Here is a 19975-nt window from a genome sequence, read left to right as displayed (position 1 = left end):
GGCACATATCATCGGACTCGGCAATCACTTTGTTTTTTAAATACAAAGTAGTTTTAAGACTGTTCGTTCGATTTTCTAATCGTTAGTGTGGTCAAATTTTCAACCACAGTGATGGGAAAATTTAGAAATAGAAAACTTCTTGGTAGAAGGAATTTTCAGACAGTGTATGTGATCTTTGTTCAGAAATTGCATTAGTTTTAAAAACAAGTGAAAACATTTTCATTCAGCAAATGTTCAAAGATTTTTCCTCTGAATATTCTCGTCTGAAAATCGATCTGTGTGGCCAGCGTAAGGCTCAGTACACACCTATGCAGTTTGCTTTTGAACTTTTTCTGCAGTGCTTTTTGCTGTGCGTTTTTGATTTTTGTGCATGTGATTTTGCTGCAATTTGGCGCGGATCCTATATCTGGCACCCCCCAAAATGTAAAAACATCCCACTGTGCCCCCTGCATACCTCTGCATCCTTCAATATCTTTTTGTCACTACTGTGTACCCCCCCTCCACAACTGCACCTCTGGACCCCTTTACATTACACAGCCCCTCACAGCTCTGGACCCCCTACCGTACAGACCCACCCTATAGTGCAGAATCCTCCTCCCCTACAGTAAAGACCCCCCCCCCCTACAGTGCACAGACCCCCTAACAATACAGACCCCCCCCACAGACCCATAATGTACCTCGGAACAAACACACAGAGCCTGTGGCATTGCAGGGGGGGGAGGTGCGAGCAGCACCGGGGGACACCTGTCGACACAGTCATCTGGGACCCGGTGCAACAATCCCCTTCTCTCTGTGGTCGCGGCTCTGATCAGTCTCGGCAGCGGCAGTTCCAGCCAAGCAGAGTGAAGCCGCCTCCCCCTCCTGCATGCACAGTACTGTGTAGACATAATTTTGTGTGTTCCTCCTCTGCATGTGCTTAAAGCTGTAAATCTGGAAATCTTATGCCTTATTCTGCCTTTTCGAATGCAAGGGTGATATGGTCCCCATAACTACTTGCACAAATGGCAATAAAAAATAAGCTCATTGGTTTGAGTCCTTTGCACATGCATTATTACTGGGTTACAGATTATTGGGAGCGGAAGACAAATGGATTAGAGGCCACCTGCTTTAGCAGAAATTTTAGTAGGTAAACTGGCATAGTTTGACTAGTAGTGTGTTCTAAGGTGGGAACATTTTACTAGTATCAGTTTTCCACTTTAAATGTAATTTTAGTCTGAAAATGCGTATTAAATGTATCTTGCATTAGAATTGTTTATCCACTCCTTGTCGCTAATATACAGTAGGTTCATGTTCCTCATGCATTATGCTCCCACAACTCTGTATAAAACTACATGGAGGTGAAAGCTTGCTACTCTTTTTACATTAGTGGAACCAAATTGTATCTGAGCACCACAAACTGAAAACCACTGTTTAATTCATTTGTATTTAAAACACTCACCCATCCATGTCTCAATGCTTTATTTCCACTTTGAAAAACACCCCCTCCCTAGCATTTTTGGCCGAAGTTAATGAGTATAGGCAGATGATTTGTGTAACGTTTACTTCCTGCAATTCTTCTGTCCTTAGCTAAGACACACAGGCAGGAGGGTGTACAAAGCTAAGAATGCTTTTCCTGCCCTTCCTCCTGAAGATTCCTGGAATATGACAGAATTTTGCCTAGGTCTCAAAACCAGGGAGTAACAGAAGATGTGTAAAAAAAAAAAAAAAAAAAAAAAAAAAAAAATTTAAACAGGTAAATGATATACTTGCCTATCCATTTACTAATAGCAGCATGAGGATTAAAATGGTCAGTGTTGATTCAGGAGTTTTGTTCCGCTTTAAAGAGTTTGTATACACCCCCCCCCCCCCCCCCCCCCAATTTTATTTTTTATACACCTGTAAGGCAAAGGGCATAATGAGCTTGTATATACCGCATACTAGCTCATTATGAAATGCCTTAGAACGAGGCATCAGTAACTCACCTGGTCCACGCCGAGGGAGCTGACATGTTGCCTCGGCGTGTCTTCTGGGTATCGCAGCTCCAGCGCTGTGAGGGGCTGGAGCTGCGATGTCAATCCCGCACATGCGTGCGGGAGACTTCTTTCCGGCAAGGTCCGGCGTCTGCCAGGCTTTCAGCCGAGAATCCCCTGTGTGCATGCGCCGCTGAAGTCAGCGGCTCATTGCAAGGGGAATATCTCCTAAACCGTACAGGTTTAGGAGATATTCTTTTTACCTACAGGTAAGCCTTATAGGCTTACCTGTAGGTAAAAGTAATAAAATTCACTATACAACCATTTTAATGTGCTGTATTTAGGGGTGTTGCTGCGATCCCTGAGAAAGATACCCCAACAGTCATTTTTAAAGTAGAACTGGACTCATCTGCCTGTTTTTTCCTCCAATGATGAGTTGCTCCTCACTGCTCCATCTGCTGGCTATATCCTCTTCACCTCATCGTCTGAGTCCCATGGGCAAAGCAGCTAGGTTGTCCTTGACACTAACCATATAATGGGCACCAGTAGGATGAGCCGGGGTGTACGCTGCATTGCACGTGCCCTTCAGGCAGTAAACGTGTTAAAACTGTTAGGAAAGAGGAAAAGGTGTGTGTGTGTGTGTGTGTGTGTGTGTGTGTGTGTGTGTGTGTGTGTGTGTGTTCTGAGGGAAAAAAATCCTGACGTTCTCGCAACTTAGAAAAAATCAAAATGGAGACATCTCACTTCTTTAGAAATCTATTAATGTTTATCTTCTTCCTCTTCTTTCTTCTTTCTTCCACCCCAGGATATGATTCACATTGCTGACACCAAAGTGGCCCGACGCTATGGAGACTTCTTTATTAGGCAGATACACAAGTTTGAGGAGGTAAGATTTCTTTGCATCTCTATAAATATTTTTTAATAATAATTTAAAAAGGTAAATATTAAACCAGAATAAGAGCCGGTTCACACAGGGGCGACACGACTTCCAGGACGACTTTGTGAGGCAACTTGGAGACGACTTGAATACGACCTGGGCCAACTTACAACACGACTTTAAGTCGCCCCAGGCCAGGCAACTTTTGGCGTGGGTTCCCCCTCCGAGAGCATACCAGGCCCTTAGGTCTGGTATGTATTCTAAGGGGAACCCCCTACGCCGAAAAAACAGCGTGGGGATCCCCCCAGATCCATACCAGACCCTTATCCGAGCACTCTACCCGGCCGGCCAGGAAAGGGGGTGGGGATGAGCAAGATCGGGCCACCGCTAGTAAAAGAGCTGGAAGAAGTGGTCGCCCGACAAGAAGAACCGAAGAGGGGGACAAGACCCCCGAAGTCGGAAGAAGAGGGCGGCAGCGACGACTAAGAAGAAAGCTGGGCTCCTCCGCTAGCAAAGGAGCTAGCAGAAGATAGTGGAGGAGTCCGGCGAGAAGACCCCCGAAGACGGAAGACCCCCCGGAGCTGTGCAGTAAACTATTTTAACCCTTGTGTGTTGTTTTTTTGTACATTTTTTTTCAGGTGAATGGGTAGGCTCGTCCCCACCCCCTTTCCTGGCCGGCCGGGTAGCATGCTCGGATAAGGGTCTGGTATGGATCTGGGGGGGTCTCCCACGCCGTTTTTTTGGCGTAGGGTATTCCCCTTAGAATCCATACCAGACCTAAGGGCCTGGTATGCTCTCAGAGGGGGAACCCATGCCAAATTTTTGTTTTTTCAGAAATTTGCCATGTAGTTCCCTCTTGAGAGCTGATAATTCTGTCAGTCGCCTCCGTATAGATGGAGATCCGACTTGGAGGCGACCTCCATTGAAATCAATGGGTACAGGTCGCCTACAAGTCTGATTGAAGTAGTACAAGAACCTCTTCTGAAGTCGGAGCGACTTCAGTAGTGTGCATTAAGACGGCTCTCATTCACTTAGATTGATTTTTAAATGTTATAAATATGTAGATGTATAGCATAGATGTAGAACTCTTGTGCACAGGCACTCGGAGCCCAATGATATGTAGCTTCTGCATATTTTCTCCACCCAGGAGCTGCATGACATGAATGAATATGCGTGGCTGTACGCGGGTATACATTGGTACACGTGAACACTCATTTAGCATACGGCGTATTCCAAAAAATAGAAAAGTGTCTGTTTTTTTTTTTTTTTTTTTTTTAATACAGGCATAGATCCAAATACAGCTGTGCACAGCCATTCGTGTCTATAGGCGGCTGTATGCAGCAACAGGGCTTCTTGGTATGGGGGAAATATGCCAGAATTTCTGCTGCAACAAGCTCGGGGTGCCCTGTGAGCAAGGGGCCTTACACGTGTAGTATTTACTCGGCTAATCTGATAAACAGGTTTGCATTGGATAGTGTGAATTGTCAATAGTCTGACTAAATAATTTTGTGTTTTTTGTTTTTATAGTTGAACAAGACCTTAAAGAAGATGAGCCAGAAGCCTTAAGAGCTCCCCACACACACAATATATTTATAAGGATTGAAGGTCAAATACAACTTTGAAGCACAGTCAATCTTGGAAGGACTTGATTGTTTTAATAAAATGTTCAGAATGTTTAAGGACTTAACTTTGTCAATTACTATGCCAATTTTAACATGAGAGCTATAGGGTGCACAAGGAGAGGTGGTGTTAGTCTAATCCTTATTAACAACAGAGGGGTATATAATGTCTATTTTTCCCTAGGCCTCTTGTCACCCCAGAGAAACTGAAAGAGCTTTCATTGAAAATGTAATAAATCGGTTCTGACCAGAGCAATAGGCAAAGTGCGAAAAAGGTACAGAATCCTGGAAAGGATGTTCCTCTTTATAGTTTGTAGTCTGCCAAACCATTATGGAGGATGGATCTGCCAGTTATTCAAGTCTGCCATTAAGTGCTTATAGAGTGCAGGGTAATTTTGGGAATACAGGGTGTGTATGGAGGGAGTTAGACATATACCGAAATAAGAGAGCAACAGGTTCCCAAACAAGCTTTCAATATCTGATCCGGTAGGGAGATATTTAGTGCTCTGTTTGTTTTGTTTTTTTTTATCCTGATTAATGGAGAGACCCGAGAGCCGTGAGAAGGACTAATATGCCAGGAACATTGGCAGATTGGGAAGGGTGGTGATGGGCATGGAGACCATCAGTAGGATATCCTTTGCAAAAAAATGTACATTTATTCTATCCTTTTTATGTCTGGGCACTCGTGGGTTTTGGTAGCTAACGGTTCTATAGCCAGTACAAACACTAAAGGTGATAATCGGCAGTCCTGGTGGGTCCCATTTTGAAATGGAAAGGAGTTGGATGAATAGCTGTTAATCAATAAAGACGTTGTAGGGGAACGACTTTGAGTTGTCAAAAACGACAGACCAAATCTTTATCTAGATAAGACATAGAGATGGTCCCATGATAGGGAATCAAAGGCCTTCCGAATATCTTGAGACAGCAGCATGCCTCGTCTAGGTCCCTTCCCATTCCAATCTGAATGGACAGCTGAAATGTCTATTATTCTCCTGGTCTGGTCAGACGCCTGCTTGATCGGGATGTATATAAAGTTTAAGAAATTTAGAAATTCAGTCTACAAGCCAATATTTTGGACATTATTTTCGAATCCACATTTATAAAGAATATTGGGCAGTGATTGAGCAATCTCCATGGTCCTTGCCTGGTTCCGGTATAACGTGTGTGTGTATATACGCCGTATTTTCAGGAGCTGGGCTGCAATTATCCATACGGATTTGCATTGAAATAAGCACTTAATTGAGGGATGAGAATCTCTTGATATTTCTTATAGTATTGACCTGAAAAGCCATCTGGGCACGAGGACTTAAATGGGTGTAGGGATTTAATGCCCATTTTAATTTCTGGCTCGGAAAATTCTGTCCATAAGCTCTGTATGGGCTTGCTGAAGCTGCGGTAGAGGGATGTTTTGAAAAAAACTTGTCTGCAATTTCTGTCGAGCATTGGGCCTGTTGATATGTCGAGAAAGTCTTGGAATTGTCGCATTATCAATTGCGGTTCTGGGTCGGTTGTCCATTGCGCAATTTAAATTTGGGTAATGCCAGAGAGTATTTCCGGGGTACTAATTTCCTGGCTAGCGGGGTAGTAGTATTTAGGTACCCATGGTGTAGTATTTGTTTTGACCAACGAATGGATTTTTCTACTTCGTTGGTGAGAGTCAAATTCAAAGCAAATCTAGCTATCAATTTTGTGGCTGATATCAATTTAAAGGAGCCATTTTCTGTTTGTCTAGGAAATGTAATTATTCCCTGCTGTTTGATGGTACTGTCTTGATTTACATTTTAAATCTAGCAGCCAACTGATTAAGCTTATCCTGAATGGAAGCCTTATGGGCAGCTCAATTCATGGCTGGAGATGTAGCCGGTGATAAATTGTCCAGAAAGAATGCACGTAATTCGGTTTCTATATCCGAGTGCAAGATGGGGGTCATTTAGCATTGACGTGTTGAGGCGCCACGTAGGACAGGGCTTCATCCATAGATTAGAGAGCGATATTTTAACAGGGGAATGATCCAACCATGGAACAGTCAGGATCTTTGTTGATGTCATATATGGTGATAGCGCTGTGTGAGCGAATGTGACCTATGCATGAATACGTTTTATGCAAATGGGAGAAATGAGTATAGTCTTCCCGCCAAGCTTCAAAGCTTCAAGATGTAACAATCGAGCTAACTTGTTGCTATTTTTGGGTAATACTTTGAGGACTGCCCTAACAGGATCAGATCTGTCTGTCTAAAGTACAGTTAAGTGGGATATTACGAACTCCCCCCAAAATCACCTCTCCTTGGACCTTAGGCATTAAGACCTTGAGCATGGTGGTAAAGAATTCTACCTTTCCCAATTAGGGGCATAGTAGGAATTCAGGGATACTAGCTGATTGTGGATATGGCCCACCACTATGATATATCTACCAATTTTATCCCTTACTACGGTGATGGGGGGGTAAAGGGAATCCTTTTTCTTTTCGTTGCCCGATGAAAGGTAGTATTGTGGGTAACGTTTTTGAGAAATGTCTCCTGTAATAACAGGAAGTAAGATTTCGGTTTATGATAATATTGGAAGGCCATAGTCCTCTTGGTTGGGGCGTTAAATCCATGTGTCTTATAGGGGAAAATGGAATATGTGGAGTCCTGTAACTTGGCCATCGTGGTGTGGCAGAGTACTCTCACCTGTATATTTGTAGTATGTGGTCAGAAGCCAAACGTCGGCTATTGCAGCAATCTTCTCTTGTTAGGGTGGGCCGTCAGAACCAGAGCCTGGGCTTGGAGTCCACTGTGAGAGTAGGAAGGGAAACACAGAAAAAGGGTAAAAAGGTGAAAGCGAAAGAACATGTTATATGACCATTTGACAGTTATGCTAAGTATTATAGGCATCAAATCATACAAGTAGCAATGGGCTGGAGCCCTCCCTGGGGTCAAAGCCCAGGGCTCAAAACATGTTGCCTCCATCTGGTGAAGGTAAAATCACAAGATGGGCATACGTATTCACCCGGCTCAATATCAAAAACTCAAGAATAAAAATCAGAAGTAAGGTAGGTATAGGTGAGAGAATAAAGTGCAAAGAAGTGCAGCGCTAATAGTGAAAAATCTCAAACAAAATTCATTTAACTTATATAAAGTATCCCACCAAAGTGACGTGAAATGGATAACGATGTCAAATTAAATAACGAATTGAACAAAAATGAACTTATTAGAATAATTATCCCACCAAATTGATGTGAAATCAATAACAAATATTTAAAAATAAATAACTGAAATCAATTCTAAAGTAATAGTGACAAAATCACTTATAAAAGTAAAACTAAAGCAGACACCATCCAAAATTCATAACCCTCCTAGCAAGTGTTTAAAAAATTCTTTAGTGGCAAACACTACATAACCCATACAATTGATATATGCAAATAAATGGTGATAAAGAGAAAATGGGTAAAAAAAAAAAGTCCAATAAGGCGTGAATTAATGTATAAAGTGCACAAAGAAGTCCACATAAAGTGCTTAAAAACACAATCTGCGTGAGGTAATAATCCTCACAGAAGCTAAGGAGTCCAGTGGCTGGGGTATTGGCCACCTGCGCTCTGTGGTTCAGTGCTAGCTGCTTTTTATCATATATCCACTTAAGCCCCGGACCAATTTGCAGCCAAAGGACCAAGCCCCTTTTTGCAATTCGGCACTGCGTCGCTTTAAATTGCGCGGTCGTGCGATGTGGCTCCCAAGCAAAATTTTTCCCACAAATGGTGCTTTCTTTTTTCACCTCTACGGTTATTTTTTGCGCTATAAACAAAAATAAAGCGACAATTTTGAAAAAAAACTATTTTTTACTTTTTGCTAAAATATCCCCAAAAAATATATAAACATTTTTTTTCTGCAGTTTAGGCCGATACGTATTCTACATATTTTTGGTAAAAAAATCGCGATTGGTTTGCACAAAAGTTATAGCTTTTACAAAATAGGGGATCGTTTTTTATAGCTTATTTATTTTTACTAGTAATGGCGGCGATCAGTGTTTTTTATTTTTATTTTTTTTGTGACTGCAACATTATGACGGATACATCAGACATTTTTGACACGTTTTTGGGACAATTGTCATTTATACAGCAATGAGTGCTATTTAAATGCACTGATTCCTGTGTAAATGGCAGTGAAGGAGCTAACCACTAGGGGGCAGTGTAGGTGTTATGTATGACGTTATGTGTGTGTTTTTTTTTTTTTTTTTCTTTTATGTAGGGGCGTGGCCTGGCATATGACGTCATCGATAGTCTCTTCCCTTTCATAGGGAAAGATGATCAGTGACAGGCTCAGTAGGAAGCACGGGGAGAGGTTTGTTTACACAGACCTCTCCTCGTTCTTCAGCTCTGTGACCCGATCGCTGGACACCAGCGGTGATCGGGTCCGCTGGTCCCGCGGCCACGGTCACGGAGTTCAGGACCAGGTCGGAAGCGCACAGCTGGCAGCGCGCTCCCGACCTACGGCTAGGAATTAAAAAAGCAACGTACAGGTACGTGCTTGTGCCCAGCCGTACCATTCTGCCGACTTATATGTGCAGGAGGCGGTCCTTAACCAGATATAATCTATTAACATCATTCTTAGCGCAGCGTTAATTCTTTTTTATTTTTTAGTTTTTTTACCATTTCATAGGTGAGAGAATAGGCTAAAAAACAGACTCTGAATTGCTGAATGCGGCAAAAGCCTGTATCCCTTTGTGCTGGAGATCGGAGAACCCATCGGCTTTGGCTCTATGGTTCTCTAAAGTGAACGAATTAAGAGATATGGCAGACCTCACAGCGACGCTTCACAATAAGGAGGAGGAGGCCTTTCGTGAGACTTGGAGACCTTGGCAACATTTCACCTACACTGAGGCCAACCTCCGGGTGGTAGCTTTAGCTGCCCGTTGAGAGAGGGTCGCTGTTCGCTGGCTTCTGGACACCCCCCCCCCCCCCCCACGCGCGTCTTGGTGGCGCCCACGGTCACTATTCTGCTCTTCTGTGTTAGGCTCTTGTGCTTCATCCTGCCTGGAGTCTCTTCTTTGCCTCTTCCATTTGGTCTGTCTCTCTGTCCTGATCTCGTTTCCTTTCTCTCTGGCCCCCCTCTCCCCCTGTAGTCCCTTTCTTCCGTAACCCCTTCCCCTTCATCGTTTCACCTCCTCAGTCCCTTTTTTTTCTTTCACGGTTAGATTTTGTCAGCTAGTCCATGTAGGCTGTGGTGGGTTGTGGGCTCCCCCGGAAATGACCAGTTTTCAACAATGTATGCTCTGCCCGCTTGGGGCCCGACCCATCGCCCATCTCCCTCCTCTTCCCTTTCTTTATAAAATAACAAAATTTGTGCATCTCACTGTAATGCATGCCCATGTGATGATTACCGCTCACCTGGGTGGGGTCAGATTGCCTAATTGGTCTCGGAGGTCTTAGAGGGGAATTTAGCCCTGTTCGGGAATGCTTCCATGTTTAGTTTAAACCTAAGTTGGGGGTTGTCTCTATATCTCCCACCCGGGTGCTACCGAAAGGTTTATGTTTTGAAATTCTGTATGTTTTATTAATGTTGTCCATGTGCCTGTTATTTCTTCTGGCATTCAATAAAGGAATTACAAAAAAAACACTCTAAACAGGGTCATCTCCAAAGGTAATATCTGGGTCCAAATCCAATAAAGTGCAACCTGTGGACCTTGGATCAACCAATAAATCCATAGAGAAGTGACCAAGGTTAAGCTATAGTTATATAGTCCGTTATCAGAACAGTAAAATCGTCAACAATTAACTGATGGACGTGGCGAAATCCAGAGTGGTAGCGGTCATACCACTACGATCAACAAGAGGGATCAATCCCCTGCACAGTGTAGATTTGAGTAATCCCCCAGGAAGGTGATGGGTGAAGGAGTTACTTCAGATGTTGGGTGGGGACTTTCTGACTGGTTGCGACCTCTGTGCCGACCACAATAGGGACAGGGGGTGGGTCATCTGACGCTGAGGGGAAGATGTTTGCGGTTCCCTGGAAATGCCCAACTCCAGCAGCAGATCTTCTCTATCTTGGAAAGTGGTAAAGGAGTAGGGTTTTGCCTTTTTATAAGTGAAAGATGGTTTAAAGCCTGTGACTTTACCAGCAGTGTTTTGTGTGCACTGTCAGTGTATGAGATTCCAGTTATTCAGAGGAGATCCCGTTATGCTCTATGCAACTGATCATTTTATATGCAATCTATTCTGCGGGGAAGCGTGAGTGAGGTTCACCCTAACTAAATGGGGATCACTTTGTTATCCTATCTGTGCAATGGTCTTGTTTGTTCCTTGTGGTTCATCCATGAGAATCAGCAGTGCAATCTCTGAATGAACCATCTGTTACTCGGACTTATTAAAGCGGAGCTCCACCCGAATTTAAACCGCTATGCCCCTAAGATTGTGATGGGGTGTAATTTAATTATATCCCCATTACCTTGCTGCTATTGTCTTCTCTTTTTTTTTTTTTTTTTTTTCAATTTCCTGGTCTCCTGTAGTCTCAGGATATGGGTGGTGCGGCTGTGGATAGGGGCGGGGTTTCAGCGGCAGGTCTGCATTTGCTTTTGGCCGCACTGTCTCCTGGGATCCTTTTTTAAAGTTCCCAGTAGTCTGTGCGGCGCCCAGTTATTGTCAGCGCTCGGATTTGTGTGATCTGCGTGAGATCGGCGCATGCTGGGATATCAGCAGCACAGTGTCCCGAAAGAGAATGCCTATGGGCTTCACATGCCCACAGGCAAAATGGAAACCGTCAGACGATTTTATAAACTTGGAAAAAGTCGGAAAAACGGCACCATGGGAGTTTTAGCATGGCACAAGTAAGTGGAACTATTCAAAATCGTACTCCTTGTCATTTCCCCCCAGAAAAAAAAAAAACGGCGGTGGAACCCCGCTTTAAGGCTTGATTATCTAGTCCCACTTATGTGAATTTATTGGCAGAGACTTTGGTTTGTACACAGTGGAATGTGATATTCTTTTACTTGTGGCAAATGCTTGCTCTATTGTTACCAGTACACAGAAGGAATTTCATATATATTTCTTATATTTTGTATGGTTCACTATATGTTCATAATTCACTTAATTTGGTGGTAAAATATTAGTAGGTTAATATTAGCGCAATTATTAATTTAAAACTGTGTAAACGGGAACAACCATCTATATTTGATTTGGCAATTGAGTAGTTGCTGCAGTAGTGGTTTCAGGTTTCTCGGTCTCTGGTCGATGGAGCAATATCATTGAATAATTGTATGGGAGGGTCAGAGGAGCAAATCCTGCTTATTTCTGGCTGCCAGCATAATTTTTATTTTTTATTTTGTAGTAGTGTGGTTTGGTGATCAAATCTCACGGCAGGCTATATGCCCTAGGGGCCGTCCGAGCACAATCAATGGATACTATCAATTTCCATCTGATGGGGGCAAATGTCTGTAATCCAGGTTTTTCATGAGCACATGTATGGCTAAGTTTGTCCTGTTTATATTGCAGTTTTTTCGTCTGCAGATTCCCAGGATGGTGAACGTTTGAGGAAGAGCACTCTCTAGCTCTTCTGCCCGCTGTTATCACTGTGTTAAACCAGTGGTGCGCGGAGCTCGCTCACTGCATGTCCAATCCCGAGCATGCACACACTATCCTGCCCTTTTTATTACATCTTGCTTTCTCTCTCATGTTTGCCATCCTGAGGGAAGACTTGGAAAAATGACTGTTCATCACCTGGTTACTCCAAATTGGCATATTTTGTTAGCTGGAATTATTTGTTTTGCCTGTGTCTGGTTTATTCCACAGATTGAATCAATAGTGATGTCTTTGTGCTCTTTAAGACGGGCAGCTCAGCTGGTGGGGCACGTAAAAAAACAAGATGGCTTCACGGCTGTGGCAATTTTAACGTTGGGTGCAGAATTTGACAGATGGTACCATCTGTCAGACTTGCCCATTGAGTTAATGGGGCCACACTGCAACCATGTGCAATGCATTATAAGGTGGTGAGGGGGTGTTATAACTTCTGTCACATACCCTCATATTGGGACACAGCGGCAGTGTCTGTGCAGCCACTGTGTCCCAGTAGACATCAATGAGACTGCCTACACAAGCATGCATGGAATCTCCCGATGTGGTGCACCGCAGCAAAAATGGTGCAGGTCTAGTTTTTCATGTATTAAGGTGTACTACCAGCCTGTTCAAAATGAATAGGCTGCTTTTAGTGCATTATTTCATGAAACCATGTGTTTTACAAAATACGCTTGCAAAGTGTCTGTTGGGCTCGGGTCACTGGAGCTTATTCCTATGCAGATTACACACTTGTTGCTGCTCTCTGTAGGGCGGAAGTACTGTCATCTGGTTTGTGGTTATTCACCTAGCAGCTCTGAACATTTTCACTTCTCTCTGACTTTTTTTTTTTTTTTTTTTTGTGTGCAAACCTTTAGCCTAGGGGAGGTATACTTTCACTTGCAACCTTGTAGTAAGTACAAGACCATATTAGTTGGCAGTGCATTTTCAGTTTTACAGAAACGCGCGCGCACACACACTACGGTTCGTTTAACGTGATTTCTTATGGGTCATGTTCACATCAGATGTGCGTATTTAAACCTGTGCATTTTTTGAAAAGTGTCAAACTTTTTTTTTTTTTTTTTCTTCCCAGCAGCTTGCATTTTTGATTCCATAGACTTCAATGGGATCACAGTAGAAACACTTGAAAAATGCAGTGCTTGTGTTTTTTTGATCTGCTTCCACTGTTAAAAAAAAAAAAAAAAATGCAAAACATATCAAAAGTGCACTGGGAAAACACAACAAGCACAACCTGCATAGGTGTGACCCTAGCCTCAGAAATTCTAGGACTAGAGATAAGGAAATATAGAAATCTGGAAAATGTATTCTTATTTTGGGGAAACCTATTTCTTTACTTTCTCTTATTTAAATTTGTCATTGTGGGATGGTAAAAACTCATAGCCCCAACTACTCCACCTTAACCACTTCACTTCAATACCTTAGGGCAGGGATATGCAATTAGCGGACCTCCAGCTGTTGCAGAACTACAATTCCCATGTGGCATAGCAAGACTGTGACACGCAGAGGCATGATGGGACTTGTAGTTTTGCAACAGCTGGAGGTCCACTAATTGCATTTCCCTGCCTTAGGGCGTCATATGACGTCCTTGAATTTGTGAGGGGATATCTGAATGCTGACCTCAGGCATCATTCGGATATTATTCTTTCCAGCTGGCGATTCTGTGCACGATAAGAACGATCATAGCGGTTCCTCCGCTTGATCGTTAGAGGCGACGGGAGGGGACATCTTGGGGGGGCGCCCCCCCATCCAGTGCTTCTCTGGGCTCTCTCGTGCCATCGGGGGCCCAGAGAAAGAATCGTCCGACACCAGATGATAGAGATTTCCGGTGACCAGATGGTCACTAGTCATCTCTGACCATCGGAGGCATAACGTCACGCCTGAGGTTCCCAGTGCTTCCCAGCCTGGAGGAGAGATGTGGTGTCTTATTGACCCCACATTAAGTGCCCCTGTCCCCGGTAGCTCGCATTCGGAAGCGAACGCACATGTAAATCCTGCCCACATATGTAAACGCCATTCAAACCACACATGTGAGGTAACACTGTGTGCGTTAGAGCGTGTGCACCAATTCTAAACGCTTGTTGGAGCGCTTATCATGGCTGTGCGTGATAGCCGGAAAATTCATGAGCCATCAGATCCCTCTGCTGATGTACTGGCCCCTTTTGGGTCCTGCAAGCCAGCAAGTTCACCTAAGGTGTTCCCGTATCTGACTTATTTTGACAAGTTCATTTACAAGGAATGGGTTCGCCTGCAACTGACCTTTTCGGTAGTCAAATACATGGCGGTTCGTTACCCTTTTGAGGAGAGCCTTCTCAAAAAATGGTCGGCTCCTCTGGTCTTGGACCTCCTGGTATCCAGGTTAAATAAGGTAACCACGATCCTGGCTGAGGGGACGCCTGCATTCCCGGATCCCATGGACAGGAAGGCCAAGGCAGTGGCTTGTTCCTTGTTTACGTTTGTGGGGTCAGCCGTGCGACCAATACTGGCATCCGCACTTGTGTCGCAGACACTGACTGAGTGGGCAAAACTTTTGCACTGTGACTTGGGAGAGCAACAGGCTTCTCCTGTCTGTGTGGAACTAGCAGACCAACTAGTGGTCTGTGACGTGACCCTGGACACTCTCCCTCTGTTATCCAGGGCTTCAGTGTCAGCTGTGGTGCTGAGGCGCCTGATCTGGAATCCAAAAAAGCCCTGACGGATCTTCCCTTCCTTGGCGACCGGCTCTTTGGAGCCTCCTTGGCTGACATAAAAAAATGCCACCGGTGGTAAGAGTACCCTACTCCCACAGGCCAGTAAGGCTAAGGAGCCACGCCGTAGACAAGGGCCCTCTTTTTCCACTCGCAAACGGCTTTTCCGTCCGCCCGGAGCTTCGACAACACGTCCCCAGCCCGACAGGATGACCACGGACAGACAAAAATGTCCCTGGAACCGCAAGCCTGCGAATAAAAGTGCTACCACATGAAGGTTTTCCCCCACGCCTTTGGGAGTTTGCAGCCTGGTGGTCCTCTGTTTTCCGAACAATGGGTCTGCGATCTGATTTCCACAGGCTACAAGATTGTTTGGCGGCCAAGAGAGAAACTGATTCTTCCCCTCCAGCATACCCGTATCCCTGGCTTGCCGGGTGGCCCTCTTGGGGGCAGTAAGGGACCTGCTGAATCGCGGGGTGATTGTACTGGTTCCGGAAGCGGAACGCTTCCAGGTATTCTACTCAAATCTGTTTGTAGTTCCCAAGAAGGAAGGGGTACGTCTAATCTTGGACCTAAAAGCCCTCAATCACTTTGTAAAAGTGCAGAGGTTCAGAATGGAATCAGTTCGCTCAGTAGTTGCCACGCTCCAGCAAGGGGACTCCCTAGCATCCTTAGACATCCAGGATGCGTACCTGCACATACCCTTATGCCTTTGGCATCAAAATTTCTGCCGTTTGCAGTCGGGGAAGCCCACTACCAGTTTGTGGCTCTCCCTTTTGGTCTGGTATCAACCCCCCGAGTCTTTACCAAAGTATTGGCTCCAGTTTTGGCGTTGCTGTGGCAACGTGGGATCGCGATCATGGGATACCTAGACAATCTCCTCCTGAAGGCATCTTCCGCCTCAGTTAGAGGAGGATGTGGCGATCACCATGCAGACCCTGCAAGAATTTAGGTGGCTGTTGAACCTAAAGAAGTTGGTTATTGCACCGACCCAGCATCTGGAGTACCTAGGCTTGCTGCTGGAATCCATGGAAGCGAGAGTGTTTCTCCCTTCAGACAAACTGCAGACTCTCAGATCTACGGTAAAAATGCTTATGAACCGCAAGTGGTCGTCGCTCCTCTTTTGCATGCGAGTCCTGGGTCTCATGGTAGCCTCTTTCGAGGTAATACCTTATGCCCAGTTCCACCCCAGAGTCCTGCAGAAGGAGATTTTGACAACATGGGACACATCTCAGTTGTCCCTGGATCGTCAGATCCAGGTGAGCCAGTCAGTCAGAGACTCACTGATCTGGTGGCTGAGGTCCCCAGTGATTCAGTCCGGGAAAATCATTCCTACCTCTGAGGTGGACAGTGATCACAACGGACGCCAGCCTATCTGGCTGGGGTGGAGTGATGGGGGTTCAGTTGGCTCAGGGCCTCTGGTCGACGGAAGATTCAAAATTGGCGATCAATCTGCTCGAGTTGAGAGCGATCAGGCTAGGTCTCTCCACATGGTTGATGAGAATTCAGGGGCGTCTGATCAGGTTGAAGTCAGACAATGCCACGGCTGTGGCATACGTCAATCGCCAAGGGGGAACAAGAAGCTCAGCCGCTGCACATACTTCGGTAGGCAGAGCGGCCCATTTACATCCCGGGAGTGGAGAACTGGCAGGCGGACTATCTGTCGCCAGATGTTGGACCCAGGAAAATGGGCGTTGCATCCGGAGATATTCAGGGTACTGTGCCTGAAGTGGGGCACACCAGACATGGATCTTCTGGCCTCCCGTCTCATTCGGAAGGTGCCAAGATTCGTGTCCAGGACAAGAGATCTGTGGGCAGACGCGCCAGACATGCTGGTGGCTCCGTGGGATCAGTACCAGCTGATCTATGCCTTTCCTCCACTGAAACTGTTACCACGCCTGCTTTGCAGAGTGTAAGCTGAGGGGATCCCAGTAATACTGGTTGCTCCAGATTGGCCTTGGTGTCCTTGGTACACAGACCTGGTGCGTCTGGTGGCAGATATTCCCTGGCAACTGCCGTTGCGCCAGAACCTTCTTTCTCAAGGTCCGATTCTCCATCCTGCTTTACCATGGCTGGCTTTAACGGCATGGCTATTGAGAGCCAGGTGTTGAGGATCCGGGGTCTGTCGGACTCAGTAATCCCAACTATGTTAAGGGCACGAAAATATTCCTGGAAGATATACCATCGTACTTGGAAGGCCTACATCTCCATGTGTGAGGAGAAGGGATGGCATCCGCGCTCCTTTTCTATATCCAGGATCCTGCTGTTTCCTCAGCAAGCAGTAGACCAGAAGTTGGTGCACTATTAAGGGGTAAATTTCATCCTTGGCAGTCTCTCTTTCTTTCTTTCTTTCTTTCTTTCTTTCTTTCTTTCTTTCTTTCTTTTTCCAGCGACCCCTGGTGTCTCACTCATTAGTGAGTACCTTCGTTCAGGGGGTACGACATGTTGTCCCTCCGGTGCTCCCTTTCGGAAGTCATACTCGCTGTTTGTTTTTAGTGGCTGTTCCCAAGAAAGGCATGGCGGTCTCGTCGGCCACCATTTCCAGGTGGATCAGACAGATTGTAGTACAAGCCTATGCCTTGAAGGGGAAGGTGCCCCCCTTTCCGGTCACGGCCCACTCCACAAGGGCAATCGGAAGGTCTTGGGCCTTCCGACATCAAGAGTCTGTCGCTCAGGTGTGTAAAGATGCAACCTGGTCATCTGTCCACACATTTACCAAGTTCTATAAGGTAGACGTCAGTGCATCGGCTGATGCCTGTTTTGGCCGCAAAGTTTTGCAGGCGGCCGTATAGTTGCAATTGAATATGCAATATATTTTCTTTTTTCCTGGTTTTTCGATAAAAATGCAGTACTGTTAATGTGTTGTTGCATTATATTCCGCAGTTTTTAGTGCGGTTGTAGGTAGTCACTCCTGTTGAGGGTACCCTGTGGTGAATTTCTCCATGTACTGTTTTTTTTTTTGTGGGTAAAGTTTCACTAGTTCCTTGTTTGGCACTGCTTGGGGACGTCACAATTGCTAAGAGAGGAGCTGTGTCAGTCCCTGAATATAAGAGAAAAGAGGATTTTTTTGTACTTGCCGTAAAATCCTTTTCTCTGTAATTCACTGACCAACACAGCACCCACCCCTCCTTTTTATCTTTTTATGTTATACTGCTTGTTGACATACTGATGGCTGCATGGCAGGCTGGAGGTTTGTTGTCCAAGGGACCGCCCCCTGGGCGTAACTAAGAGTTCTGGTTGTTGGTTTACAACTAATGCCTAGTATCTCCTAGTAATAGGGCAAAGAACCCAATGGCTAAGAGAGGAGCTGTGTCGGTCGTTGAATTACAGAGAAAAGGATTTTACGGTGAGTACAAAAAAATCCTATTTTTCCCACTCAGCCAATCACAGTAAGCAAGCAATGTAGACTAGTCTGTGTTTCTGGAAGTCTCCATCCATATCTGGAACACAGTGTGGTATAGTACTGGAGTATGTAGACAGCCACAGATACAGAAGATTAGGAAGAGACAATCAATGACGGACATAGTTTGTCCCAACAACAAACTATGTCTAAAGAATAACAACATAATATGGCAGAAGGCTGTTATTCTGTTTCACAGTATCTGTAAAATATCTAAGTATGCTAAATGCAATAAATATTTTTTAATTATTTTATTTTCAACTTGAGAGAACTGTAGTAATTTTATTTTTTCCCGCCCAAGTTCTCTCCCTAAGGTGTCAGCGGCTGCATGTGCGATAAGTGTATGAGCGGAGAGTACATCTCAGAACACAGTCTGGTCTACAGCAGCGGTGCTCAGGCAATCACAGCAAGCAATGTAGACTAGTCTGTTTCTGGAAGTCTCCCCCCATATCTGGAACACAGTGTGGTATAGTGTATAAAACTGGAATATGTAGACAGCCACAGATACAGAACATAGTTTTTCACATGCAGCAGGCTGAAAGCTTAGGGAGAGACAGTTTGGCCCAACAGCAACAAACTATGTATGTGTGTACAGTACTAAAACTAGCGTTCTCTTAAATTTAAGAAGTGCAAAAAACTGTAGAAGAACTACAATGAACAACCAACTAATGGCAGTATGACACAACTAGACAATTGGAAGATACTGGTAGTCAGTCATACTATGTTGTATGTTCCAATTGTCCAATAGCACAGTCCAATGCCAATTCATTTACTATGTTCAACAACATGGTAAATTAATTGGTCTATGCTACGGATTTATAAATCTATTTAAGTAAAAGTGGCAGATTTTGCTTTAAGAACAAAAGTTGCTCAGCTTTCTCACAAGAGACGGTTTCTCTTCTCGTCAAGAATATGAGATGCTAGACTGAATAGTCTCTCACTCTCTACTGGTGCTTGGGGCGGATAAATATCTGCGTGCAATCTGTGCAAGCAAAGGAAAACGTTGATGCGCCAGTACACAAGGGGATTGTCACTTCTAGTGATAGGCTGTTCAGCTAAATAGATGTCCAGCTGTTTGGTAGCTGCACTTGTTGTGGCACTGCTATGGACCGGAGTGCATTCATTTAAAATTTCTTCAAACATATCAGATATGGAGGGAGCGTGTTCCTTTTGACTTGTATGCAACCGTTTCTTCTCACTTTCCTCTGTACTACACCTCAAAACTCCTTCCCCAGATGCTTCCACCACCTCCATTTGTGCATGTATCATTTCCCGTGCATGCTGCTTTTTCTCAACATTAAAATAATGCTCTTTAAATCGAGGATCTAGAACTGTTGCAATGCAGTACAGAGGGTTGGACTCTGTGTCTTGAAATCGGTTGGTAACGGCCTCCAGTAGAGTGGTTTTAGCCGTTTTTACGCCATGGTCTGTTTCTATTTCTTTTCCTAGCAGACCTTTTAGTGCGGCAATCAAGGGAATAACTTCAGAAATGGAAGCATTAGTTGAGCTTATTTTTTTTTTTTTGTTCAAATGGAGATAGAAGAGACAAACTATTTTCAACTAACATCCACTGATGTGCGCTCAGTGTTGCCGGCAGCTCGTAATCTGCAATATATGCAGCTAAAACACGCTTTTGTTTAAAAAGACTTTGCAGCATATAGTAGGTGTTGTTCCAACTAGTGGCTACATCTTGCTGCAGTCGTTTCGGGTGGCATTCCAAACTATATCTGCAAAGCTTGTAATCTGGAATAAGCAAGCGGAGAATGCTTAAAGTGACCGACAATTTTTCTTCCTTTTGATACAATATCAGATATGGTGCGCTGACTCAGCTATCCTTCATTCACAGCCAATTGCAGCGTGTGTGCCATACACGGTATGCTTTTAAGTTCACTGTCCTCCATTGCCTT

At 44.6% G+C, this 19975-nt stretch overlaps 1 protein-coding gene across 1 annotated transcript in view; it reads left to right on the top strand.

Moving 5' to 3' along the window:
- The window catches only part of EIF3L (eukaryotic translation initiation factor 3 subunit L), a 42813-nt gene extending 38308 nt beyond the window's left edge, over positions 1-4505 (top strand). The window contains exons 14-15 of the mRNA XM_077452391.1: positions 2755-2835; positions 4354-4505. Of these exons, the coding sequence (XP_077308517.1) occupies positions 2755-2835; positions 4354-4392 (120 nt within the window). The 3' untranslated portion in view covers positions 4393-4505. The remainder of the gene's footprint in view (positions 1-2754; positions 2836-4353) is intronic.
- The last annotated feature ends 15470 nt before the right edge of the window (positions 4506-19975 follow it).

The sequence above is a fragment of the Lithobates pipiens genome, unplaced genomic scaffold (genome assembly GCF_037356315.1).
Source record: "Lithobates pipiens isolate NorthernLeopardFrog02 unplaced genomic scaffold, aLitPip1_a1.2 Scaffold_23, whole genome shotgun sequence".
NCBI lineage: Eukaryota > Metazoa > Chordata > Amphibia > Anura > Ranidae > Lithobates > Lithobates pipiens.
The sequence above is the reverse complement of the archived record's forward strand: the minus strand, read 5'-3'. Positions and strand labels throughout refer to the sequence as shown.